Source organism: Cervus elaphus, chromosome 11 (genome assembly GCF_910594005.1).
Source record: "Cervus elaphus chromosome 11, mCerEla1.1, whole genome shotgun sequence".
Classification (NCBI taxonomy): domain Eukaryota; kingdom Metazoa; phylum Chordata; class Mammalia; order Artiodactyla; family Cervidae; genus Cervus; species Cervus elaphus.
The window spans coordinates 100,947,252-100,959,482 of NC_057825.1; the positions used below are offsets into that span (position 1 = coordinate 100,947,252).

The window sequence follows — 12,231 nt, forward strand, 5'->3', positions numbered from 1 at the left end:
ACCCATTTTGGATTGATGTGTTTATTCACATGTCCACTGTATGTCACTTAGCACCGCTAGAGGGCAAAGTCCTTGAAGATGGTCTCTGTCTACATTCTTGCTATGTAGGCAGTGTCAAGACATGAATATTAAATGAATGCACAGAATCAAAGCTGTTTTGCAGTCACTCAAAAGGTTAAATGTAGAACTAAATTGTATGATCCAGCAGTTCCACTCCTAGGTATGTACCCCAAAGAATTAAAACAGGGACTTAAACAGATACTTGTATGCCAATGTTCATTGCAGCGTTATTCACAGTACCTCATAGGCTGAAAGAAACAAGTGTCCATCAATACATGAATGAATAAGCAAAATATTGTCTAATATTTTGTATGTACCATGTATGTATATATGTACATGTATGTACCATGGAATATCACTCAGCCATAAAAATGAGTGAAGTTCTGGTACATGTTACAACACGAATCTTGAAAATATGCTAAGTGAAATAAGCCAGATCCATGAGGACAAATACTATATGATTCCACTTATATGAAAGTTTGAGAATAGGCAAATTAATTTTTAGAGATAAAAAGTAAATTACAGGTTCCCAGAGGCTGAGAGAAGAGGAGAACGGGGTCAGTTGTTGGTTAATGGGCACAGAGTTTGCTGGGAGGATGAGCAAGTTTTAGAAGTAGTGCCGATGGTTGCATAATGCTGTTAGTACAGTTCATCCCGCTGAACTGTTCAGTAACCATGGCTAAAATGGCAAGCTTTATGTTATAACATTTATGCTATTATTATATCATAATAAAAAAACTTGGAAAATTTGACAAAAGTGATGATGATTAGGGACTTCCCTTGGTGGTCCAATGGGAAAGACTTTCTTTTTTCTTTCTTTTTTTTTTTTTTTTATTAGTTGGAGGCTAATTACTTCACAACATTTCAGTGGGTTTTGTCATACATTGATATGAATCAGCCGACTTTCTTTTTTCTAATGTTGGTGTGGATTCAATCCCTGGTCAGGGAGCTAAGATCCTACATGCCTCAGGGCCAAAAAAAATAAAACACAAAACAAAAACAATATTGTAACAAATAAATAAAGACTTTAAAAATGGTCCATGTCAAAAAAAAAAAAAAAGGACAATTAACCCTGTTTGCTTTTCTCGCACATGGGTTGTTTGTTGCTGTTGTTTAGTTGCTTAGCCGTGTCTGACTCTGCAACCCCAGGGACTGCAGCTTGCCAGGCTCCTCTGTCCATGGGATTTTCCAGGCAAGAATACTGGAGTGGGTTGCCATTCCCTTCTCCAGGGGATCTTCCTGACCCAGGCATTGAACCCGGGTCTCCTGCAATGGCAGACAGTGGCAGGAGGATTCTTTACTGCTGAGTCACCAGGAAAGCACTGTATCAAGCCATACATACAGGGGCATCTTTTTTCTCTTGTGCTCAGACATCCTAGACAGTTTGTGCAAGGTGTAGGTTGTGCCCCTGGTCCAGCCCATCTGCCTTTCCTGTTGGTGATGGAGGGAGACTTCCAGTGAGGGGAGTGCAGTGCGTGGAGAATGGGTGAGTGAGTCCTGGGTTGGTCACAACCTCCCCATATCTCACTGCCAGCCCAAGGCCCCTGTTGGCTCTCCTGGTTACCTGAGCTGGCCGTCATCCTGAACATCAGTTCATCAGCATTATCTGCACCCCGTAGCCCTGAGCGCCTTTTTCTCTTCCTCCGAGTCTGCGTCATCCAGCAGCTCCAGGTGTCCATAAGTGCTTTGGACAAGCACAGTTGTACTCACACAGCCAAGTGCTGGCTGAGCCAAGGGCTGCTTGGAGAGCAACTCACAGTGAAGGGGCGGGGAAAGGGAGAGGGGTGCCAGAGAGAGACCTTTTCTGCTGAGGGCTTTGAATCTCACTCTAACTTGGGAGCCAGCCCAAGGTCTCCCACCAAACAGGCTGATGCAATCTGGATGAACTCTACAGCCAAAAGAATCGAGACCTGCTTCCTTTTCTTCTTCCCCGTGACGGCTCCTGCTTCCCCTTGTTTGAATCATCTCACTCTGTCTTGGTTTGCGTGGGCTGTCATGATTAAGAGCTACAGAACCAGTGGTTTAAACAACAGAAATTAATTTTTTCATGGTTCCGGAGGCTGGGAAGTCCAAGATCTAGCTGCCAGCTGATTCAGTTCCAGGTTAGGGCCCTCTTTCTGGCTTGTAGGCAGCCAGCCACCTTCTCTGTGTGTGCTCACATTTCAGGAGCAGGGTGGGGGGAGACAGAGAGAGAGAAGAGAGAGCGAGAGAGAGTGCACTCTGGTATTTCTTGTAAGGGCACTAATCCCATCATGAGGGCCCCATCCTAAAGACCTCATTTAACTGTGGTTAGTTCCCAAAGTTCCTATATCCTAACACCACATTGGGGATTAAAGCTTCTGCATATGAATTCTGGGCTTCTCTGGTGGTTCAGCAGTAAAGAATCCACCTGCCAATGCAGGAGATGCAGGTTCCATCCCTGCATTAGGAAGATCCCCTGAAGGAGGAAATGACAACCCATTCCAATATTCCTGCCAAGAAAATCTCATGGATTAAAGGAGCCTTTTGGGTAACAGTCTTTGGGATCACAAAGAGTTGGACATGACTTAGCGACTGTGCAGCAACAAATAGGAGTTTCTGGGTGAAGACCTAACAACTTAGTCCATTGCACTATCCTTTGTGGGGTTACCATTGTCTCAAAAACCAACTGCAGTGCCTTGGTATAGCCCATCCACTTTTATTTTTTCTTTTTTAAACTTATTTATTTATTTGACTATGGCAGTTCTTAGCTGTGACATGTGGAATCTTTAGTTGTGGCATGTGGGATCTAGTTCCCTGACCAGGGGTCAAACCCACCCCTTTTATTGGGAGTATGGGGTCCTAACCACTTGACCACCAGGTGAGTCCCTCCCATCTGCTTTTGAAATGGAAACAATCTGAATGCACTTGAAGTCTCTTCAGGGGACCCGCTGTCTGACCATCATGTAGAAAGGACCTGGATTCTTGCACACATCACAGACCTGGCAGGTCTGTGCTGTCAGGGAGATGGTCAGAACGATGTGGGTTCATGTCCCGACTCCGAGATGTCTCCATCACGGCCCTAGATGTCCCATTATACACCTGCAGCTTCGTTTTCTATGAGGACTGTGATGCTAGCTGGTGTTGATGCCCAGTCACAGGCTGGTCCAGATTTAAGCCAGTGGTGCCCAGGAGGAGCTCCAGGCCATGCCTTGCAGGTTGCAGGAGCTCTGTAAGGGGTGGTGGGGGGTTCTGCAGCTCCTGACCTGGGCCTTCCCCAAACGGGCTTCCCAGATGGTGGCTCAGCTAGTGGGCGGAGGAGGCACCAACCTTTGTTCCCAGGCCCAGCCCACTCAGCTTCCCCTGCCCAGGGGTCGGCTCTCCTTCTAGCCACTCTTTGGAAGCTAAAGGGCCTTGCTGGAGGCCATATCCCTGGGCCCGTCAGCCTGTCCTGACCATAGTTCCCAGCTTCCAACTGTGGCCATCGGAGGCCGCCACCAGCCCTCCCTGGGCCTGTTGTGCTCATAACCCCCTGCACTTGGCCTTGGAGCTGTGTGCTCCAGAGAAGTGAGAAAGGAGAGAGGGGGCTTTCTCAAACAAGCAGTACAAGGTGTGCATGTGTTTAAAGTTAGGGTTTTCCTTAGGTGTCCCTTGCCTCCCCTTCCCTGTTTTATTTCCTTGCCGCTGCTTTCCCCAGCATTTCTCTGGATCCTGTCTCCCGAGGTGGGCTGGGAGAAGCCAGGGCAGGACACTCACTGGGCAGTGTTGGCAACAGTGGACCGGTGCCCTGTCCCGGGGACACCTGGTGTTGCTCCTCGTGATGGCTCTGCGCCCTTCTCATTCTGGCTCAGCATCCCTGTTTTGGGGAACCCACCCCCTCCTCCCTGGCTTCTCCTGCAGGCTCCTCCCTTGCGATGGATGATCCTCCATCTGTCTGAAGACTCAGGTCAAAGACCAGGTGTCACGTTGCCCCCACCTCCCGAGTCTAACCCACCAGCTCTGTCTCCAGAATCCTCCCCAAACACCTCCGCTTCTCATGCCCTTGACTGCGATCTGACCACCACACCCTCGCTGGGCACCTTGGGTCTGCCCGCCGGGCTGGGCACCGTACCCTGCTCAGAGTGTACAGCAGGCCAGAGAGTTGTCTGTTCGAGTCCCCCAGGGGCATCCCCAACTGTCAGATTCACTGCTCTTTGGAGAATGTGGCTTTGTGCTGGTCAGCATGTGGGGAAGAGGCCCATGTTTGAACAGACTGTGTAGATCGGGGTCTACAGGTAGTGCCTCAGTTAACTCCTGCAGTGTTAAAACAAAATTTTTATTTTTGGCTGTGCTGGGTCTGTATCACTGTGAGGGCCTTGTCTAGTTGCGGTGAGTGGGGATTACTCCCCAGTTGGGGTGTGCGGGCTTCTCGTTGCGGTGGCTTCTCTTGCAGAGCACAGGCTGTAGGGTGCTCCAACTTCAGTAATCGTGGCTCCTGGGCTCTCCAGCACGGCTCAGTAGTGCTGGCACACAGGCTTTAGTTGCTCATGCCATGTGGAATCTCCCTGGATCAGGGATTGAACCTGTGTGTCTTGCATTGGCAGGCAGATTCTTTACCGCTGAGCCGCCAGGGAAGCCCGACTCCTGTGGCTTTCCGGAAGCCTGCAGGTTTCACTCACCCAGCCCAGTGCTCCAACTAATAGCGTTTAGTGAATGGAGTCTTTCAAAAGGTGGCTGACTCATTTCCTGTCTTTCTAAAGAGGAGGAAAAAGTGTAAAACCTAGGAAAACAATACACTATAAAGAACACATTAGCCATCAGCCAAAGAGACTTAAGGGCGGAAAATTCAACCTGTTTTAGTTTTAGAAAAATATTTTTCTTTAACTTGATTTCCAAGAGGGTTTGGGGGGAAAAAGGACTATTTGGATGGATTCCATTTTCCTGGGTTGGAATTAGAAAAGCAGGTTGCTGGGTCGGCAGTGACTCCAAGGAGCAGGGAGCTGAGAAATCAGGGTGTTCAGCCTCTTCCAAGGATGTTTGATGATTCTCCAAATGCAAGCGCCTCATATGTCGATGTAATTAGTGAAATTCATCTGTTGTGATGTCAGAGCATTTCAGCTGGTCAAGTGGTTCGCTTCAACTTGATGAAGTGGCCTTTTTGGAAGTTAGCGTTAAGGCTGATTACACCTGTGTGGTGCAGGGTATGGTCCCCACCAGAGGCTGATGACTGTTTTCAGATGGGAGCATGTGAAGATGCTGTTTCTGCCACTTACCTGCAAGATTTTCCTTGGAGTCACTGTGTCCACTGGGATGCATTCCATTGCAGTCACCCCAGGAAAAAAGGCACTTATTGGCTGCTATACTCAAAGAGTCCAGGGTCTAGCTGGCTTCAGATGTGGGTGTGTGAGGCCTGGTTCCTCTCATCTCTCAACTTCTCCTCACCTTGACCCCATGCATTGGCTTCCTTCACCAGCTCTCTTGATGGCAAGAGCAGTCCCCACCCTCCCTTCTTCCAAGTTCCATTGCTTCCAATAAAAGAGAGAGTTTCTCTTCTCTAATAGCTGACTCCTGTGTCCAGTGGCCACTCTGATAGGACCCACCCAGATCACGGATTCATCCCAAAGCATCCCCATGGCCACGATGTTATGCAGATTGGCCAGTCCTGGGTCCCAGGCTCATCTGAAAGCTGGACTGGATGTTGACATTAGCCACGAGCCGCTTGGGCTGATTCTGGGGGAGAGGGCTCCTGGGAGGAAAGCTGGGGCTGTGCTCCCATGAGTGGACCGGGCACTGAGCGGCAAGCACAGCAAATGTCTGAAGACCAGAGCCCTTCTGTCTTTGCAGTCAGTCCCCTGCTCCCTTCAGACGGCCCTGCTCAAGCCACCCTTCCTTTTCTTCTTTCTCCTCCTCTTGACCAAAGTGCTTGGCAGGTGCCTCTCACTGAACCTTGCAGCAACCTATGAAGGGCTGTTAGGTGTCAGGCAGCTTGGCCTTGAACCCCGGCCCTGCATGCTTCCTCAGGTGCAGCCATGGACAGGCCACGTCCTCCTCCTGAACCTCACTGTCCTCATCTGCCAAGTGAGGAAGTGGACGAGAAGGTGTCAGCTGCTCGGTCATGTCTAACTCTTTGCAACCCCATGGACTGTAGCCCGCCAGGCTCCTCTGTCCATGGAATTCTGCAGGCAAGAATGCCGGAGTAGGTAGCCATTCCCTTCTCCATGGGATCTTCCCGACTCAGGGATCGAACCTGGGTCTCCTGCATTGCAGGAAGAGTCTTAACTGTCCGAGCCACCAGGGAAGCCTGGTGAGGGGAATGGGAATTGTGTGACAGGCAGTGAGTGTGTGGAGCTCAGACCCTGGAAGGCGGGAGGGCACAGTAAGTGGGGGCTCACTGCCCACTGCATCTGTCGGATGGGGAAACCCAGTCATTGTGTCGTTGTCCAAGTGGGGGCTCACTGCCCACTGTGTCTGTCAGATGAGGAAACTCAGTCATTGTGTCGTTGTCCAAGGTCCCACAGCTGGTGGGGAGCTGAGCTGGGGTCTGAGCCCAGTGCCTGCTCATGCTGCAGCCTTGCCTCTTCCATCCACCTTCCTGTTTGCAGACTGTCTCTCATGGTAGGACTATCCAGGCTGCGGTCAGCACCTGGGATCAGTGAACAAAGGCTGCTGCATACCTTCGACCTACCAGGCACCAAACTAAACCCTGAGCAGATAAGGCAGGGGCTTCCCTGGTGGTCCAGATGGTAAAGAATCTGCCTGCCGTGAGGGAGACTCGGGATATACTCCCTGGGTGGGGAAGATCCCCTGGAGCAGGGCATGGCAACACCCTTCAGTATTCTTGCCTGGAGAATCCCATGGACAGAGGGCAGAATCCATGGCTCCCAGTCTGTAGGGTCGCAAGAGCTGGACATGACTGAGTGACTGACACTTTCACGTTTTTCAGACAAGGCAGAGTGATGGGGTGAACTGGGTCGCCCTGAGGATGGAGGACGGATGCTCTGTGCTGTTGGGGTGACCTCTGCACAAAGGGGAATCGAGAGCCGTGCCTGCCCAGAGGGACTGGGGCTGGACAGGCCGAAAGGGGAAGGGCATGTGGGGCGAAGGTAAAGCTTGATGGGCTGATCAGTGTTCCTTGAATGGCTTTTGCCCAGTGGGTTCAGTCATCGTTAAGTTGTTGACTGTTTCTAACAATGGTCTGTACTCTGCTTGTTTCCAGTGTGGAATAATTTACTGGCTGTTCGGTGGGGCCATCAGAAATCTTGGAGGCCCGGCACACGTAACTCAATGGCTTCAGCCTCTCCAGGTATGGCGTGGACCACCTTAGATAGTTTCAATGAAAGTGAAAGTCGCTCAGTTGTGTCTTACTCTTTCCGACCCATGGACTGTACAGTCCATGGAATTCTCCAGACCAGAATGCTGGGGTGGGTAGCAAAAATTCACAGTAGTTAGGAGTGTATGTGTGTTTGCAGAAAAAGAAAATAAAATATACAATTAGTGTCAGCCAGAGCTTTGTTTGAAATGAGAATCCTAAGTCTCCTTTTTTTAGATTGCACAAGTCTGTCATATTGTTATCACCTTAGCTGTCACCAGACTGAATTTTTATAATATCTCCAACTGCAACTCACTACTCCCTCTCTCGCCGATGTTCTTAATGATATGTTGTTCAGTTGTTCAGTCGCTCAGTCCTGTCCGACTCTTTGTAACCCCATGAACTGCAGCACGCCAGCCTTCCCTGTCCTTCACCATCTCACGGAGTTTGCTCAAACTCATGTCCCTTGAGTCAGTGATGCCAGCCAACCATCCCATCCTCTGAGATAGTGATCTGAGAGGTCAGCAGTTAGAGCAGCCATTTGACTAGATGATTCCCTTCTCACACCCGGTCAATTCCAGGAGCAGAAATACACGGGGATGTTTGCAATGACCGAGAGGGGACATGGAAGCAACGTCAGAGGGATCCAGACCGAAGCCACCTTTGACTTCTCTGCACAGGTGAGGATTCTTCCTGTGGTTCTGCAGTTCTGTGGGCAGAAGACTAGAACCCAGCAGACTCTCCTTCCTCTTCGTCCCGAGACCATGTTCACCCACACTGTGTGCACTGTCTAGCCAGAGGTGCCCGAATTCAGAAGTGTCTGAGTTTTAGTGGCGCTGGATGTGTGCTCAGCCTCCCTGAGTCTACTGCCAACACTTGCACGGCACCTACCTTGGGAGGACACTGCTGAGACATTTGAGGTGCACTTATTAACTTCATGCTCTGGGGCAGCTTGGTGAGAACAGGACCTCCACCATCTTGTGGTCCTTCCTAGCAGTAGCAGGGGCATGGGTGTGAGAGAGGTCTCTGTTGGCGCATCACCCCGTGGGGCGGGAGGACACTGTATGTGCTGGACCTCCTTCCGGGAGCCGAGGCCTCGGTGCTGGCCTTGATACCAACCAGGGTTCTTGACCTTCCCCAGGCAGTAGAAATTGATCAGAGGCCAGACAAGAAATTCAGGCAAGGCTTTACTGGGACCCCTGCTGCAGCAGGGGGAACCGAGAACAAGTATCAGGTCCTCTTGCTTGCTCACTCCCTGAGTGGGGCGTGAGCTGACTCCTTATATGCGGTGAGTATAGGGGTGTGTCAAGGGGTCAGGCCAGAGGGATGGCTTAGATGGTTTGCCTACCCCTGACGTGGTGTTGTGTGCAGGGGGTATGCTCAGTATCCTGTTTTTGCTCCCGACATCCTGCTTTTTCTCTAGGCTCTTCAAAATTGGTAGTTGGTTTTTTTGGTCTCTTTGTATGTTTTCTCTATAATTTTGCCCCAACTGAGCCTGCACACAGTTATTTTTAGTGCAATATTGTATCTTTATATATTGTGTTGCTTGAGGAGAGGTGTAGCCAGGTGCAAGCATTGCAGCAAAGGGTCCCAGGTCTGTCTCAGCATGATGCAATATCTGTAACTGTGATATGGACAAAAATCCACAAGGCAACCAAAATAAAATTTCACAAAACAATCTGACTTTACTACCTGGGTGGTTGTTGTTTAGCTGCTCAGTCGTGTCCAGCCCCATGGACTGTAGCCTGTCAGGCTCCTCTGTCCATGGGATTTTCCAGGCAAGGATACTGGAATGGGCTGCCATTTCCTTCTCCAGCGGATCTTTCTGACCCAGGGATCAAACCTGTGTCTCCTGCTTGGAAGGTGGATTCTTTACCTCTAAGCCACCAGGGAAGCCCTATTGTATGGGTTGAACTCCAAAATGTTGGTAAGACCCTCTAAATCGATAGCTCTCTAGGAATGGGTTGCAGCAAAAATCCTGTTCTGTAAATCCTGCCCCCCATCTTTTTAGCTCCTACGTCCTGTCCTCAAATAAAGAAAGCAGTGATCTACTTATTTTATTCTCCTTTCTAGTTTCTTGTTTGATATTGGGTATTCCTAAAAACCACAAAGGGATAAATACGTTTTGCAGTTTTTTCTAGAAATGTGTGTGTGAGTGAGTGTGCAAACTTGTGTGGCCATAAGCTATGAATGTGGCCATGTGCTTGTGGGTGTGGCCTTGTGCTTGTGGGTATGGCCATTTGCCTGTGTATCTGGTGACTCAGCCTTTTCTTCATTTTGGCTGTTGTCCTTGGGAATCTGGAGTGCTGTTCCTAGGTCTTCTGACCCAAGAATGCTAGCTGGAGGCGGTCAGCATTTAGAATGACAGATGCAGGTGAGGGTCGTGTGAGAGGATATCCTGCCTTGTCTCCTGCCCTGATGCAAGTTCTCTGCAGTAGCCATTGATGTCTGAGGTCACAATAAAGACCAGAATAAGGACTGTCGCCTATTGAATGCTCGCTCTGTGCCAAGCTCTGCCTCAAACTCTGTATAGTATACTACCACATTCATCTGCTTCCCAGGTGGGGCTAGTGGTAAAGAACTTGCCTGCCAATGCAGGAGATATAAGAAATGCGGGTTTGATCCCTGGGTGGGGAAGATCCCCTGGAGGAGGGCATGGCAACCCACTCCAGTATTCTTGCCTGGAGAATCCCATGGACAGGACTATATCTCTGACAGGACTATGATCCATAGGGTCGAAAAGAGTTATATCACTAAAGCGATTTAGCACGCGTGCACATTCTCTTATAGCAACAATCCCATAAATGTGACAATTAAGCTACTGCGTGTGCGCTAGGCCCCAGGCCAAGCACTCTGCAGTGCACCATTGTGTTACATATTCTATAATCTTGCAGGAACATATTTTTGTCCTTATTTTTCAGGCGGAGAAACTATGGCTATGAAGTTAGCAAGTGAATCTCAGGTTCAAGGGGATTGCCCTTCAGAGCTTAGCTTTCCTGCCGGAGATGGCACATTGACCAAACATCATGGGGTTCTGCCTGCCCCATTTTTTTTTTCTCCCGAAACAGTAGTCTTGAGGTCACCTTGCTGTCATTTAAGGGAAAAAACCCACCCACAATTCTTTTTTGTCTTCTTCTTATAATTATAATAATTATTATTATTTTGCACAAAACTGATTTCCCTGTGTCGGGCCTGTTTTCCCCAAACGGCGTAAATGATTCAGCTGCCTGGTGTGCTTCAGTGGCGGCCGCTGTCTGCAGGGGAGTTGCAAAGTTGAAATCGTAATGATGAGAAGACTGGTGAACTTGCTGCCTCCCAGGGGAGTGAGGGAGGGAATAAGCCTATCATAGACTCAGGCCACTGAGGCCTGGCTTAGCCGAGAATGGCTTTCCCCTTCATTGGTTTCTGTGCTTTCCCCTTCGTTTCCCTTTTCAAACGTTAGAGCATATCAAATGAGCTCTCCCTCCCTCTGGAGCAGTTTTAATCTCTTCAATTTTTTTGTTATTCGTTCCTGTGGGTTGGTTGTTTTATTTTTATTTTTGGATGGTGGGTTGAGTAGCAGCATGGAGGGTTTTGAGGTAAGAGAGGGTTTTATTTTTGCACTTTATGCAAAATCACAAAAATAAATGAGGCTTTAAGAGCTCTCTGGCCAAAGCCATCTCTATGAGTGTTTACAGAATTGACTGTTTTGTCAGCCTTCAGCAACTAATTATAATAGGAACCAACAGACATGGTGTGCATTATTTAGATCCAGCTTTAAACGCCAGCGTTTTGGCTGAGGCAGACTTTCCAAATCAAGTGTTTTTGCCAGAAGTGACAAAACTCCTTTCCCAGAGAGGATCAAATGTTGATGGGGACGGGTGGCCTCCTGTCTCCTCCCCATACCACCAGACCTTTTCAGAAGGTGAGCCTTTCTCTGCTCCTTCCCTTCCCACCCTTGGGGTGCTGTTTAATACATCCCCTCATCACATGTTGTTTGTTGTCATTTGTTACTGCACCCACCAGCCTCACAATAACTCCTTTCTTTAGGAAGGAAAGAAAGGCTGGCCTTCCTTGGAAGGTGGATTCTTTACCTTAAAAGATATATTTTATCCCTTTCCTGGCTGGCCCGATAAAACAAGGGCAGCAGCCTCCAGAGACTTTAAAAACGATCAGCTCATCCATTTGTGTTTCTGAAAAGCCCTTGCCTATTTTAAAAATTTCCCTGTGTGCACATGTGTCAGAGAATGTTTTCTTGGGCTCCAAGACTGTATTTCTTGGCCAGAGGGAAAGTACAGTCCATATACTTGAAAATCTGAAATCCGAGGTGATCTTTACATGATCAATAGCTTGTTGGTTTGGTTCAGCCACATCTTTGATATTGTCAGCTTCGATTAAATTTGCGGTTCTGTTTTTTTGCCCTCACGCCCTGCCCTGGCTTCCTCTTTCCTTTCCCATTCCCCCCACCCCCTGGATTCTTCGACCTGTTCCAGGTACCCAGTATCCAGGGTTGGCAGTTATGGTCTGTCTCTCCTTAACAAGAGGCTGAAGGATATCCCACGTAGCAAGCAGCATGATAGAGGACCAAGAAGGGAAGAGAGGTGTTTCCATGGTGATCCTGTTCTGGTTCCTGGAGGGGAAGAAAAAGGAGGCAGAGTTTTGAGCAGAGACTGAAAACAAAAAGCTAATTATTTCCCCCCTGCTTTTTCCTGACCAATGTTAACTTCAGACTGTTTTGAACTAGAATCCTTGGTCATCTTTTGGAGACAAGCTAGATGGTGTGTTCTAAGATTCATTCCCTTATAAGATGGAGAATTGTTGACACATGCTTTTTGGTTTAAGGGCTTATTCACATGAGCTTTTGAGGGAACCTTTTATTATCATATTCATTGCTGAAGAAAATGGAGAGAGATTTTGAAACAGTCACCCCGAGGCTTAAATGAGAT

General features: G+C 48.7%; 1 protein-coding gene across 11 annotated transcripts in view; it reads left to right on the forward strand.

Moving 5' to 3' along the window:
• The window catches only part of ACOXL (acyl-CoA oxidase like), a 345,680-nt gene that overhangs the window by 44,157 nt on the left and 289,292 nt on the right, over positions 1-12,231 (forward strand). For all 11 annotated transcript variants that reach the window (XM_043918764.1, XM_043918767.1, XM_043918771.1 and 8 more), the window contains exons 4-5: positions 7,214-7,300; positions 7,888-7,986. In XM_043918764.1, coding sequence (XP_043774699.1) covers positions 7,214-7,300; positions 7,888-7,986 — 186 coding nt within the window. The remainder of the gene's footprint in view (positions 1-7,213; positions 7,301-7,887; positions 7,987-12,231) is intronic.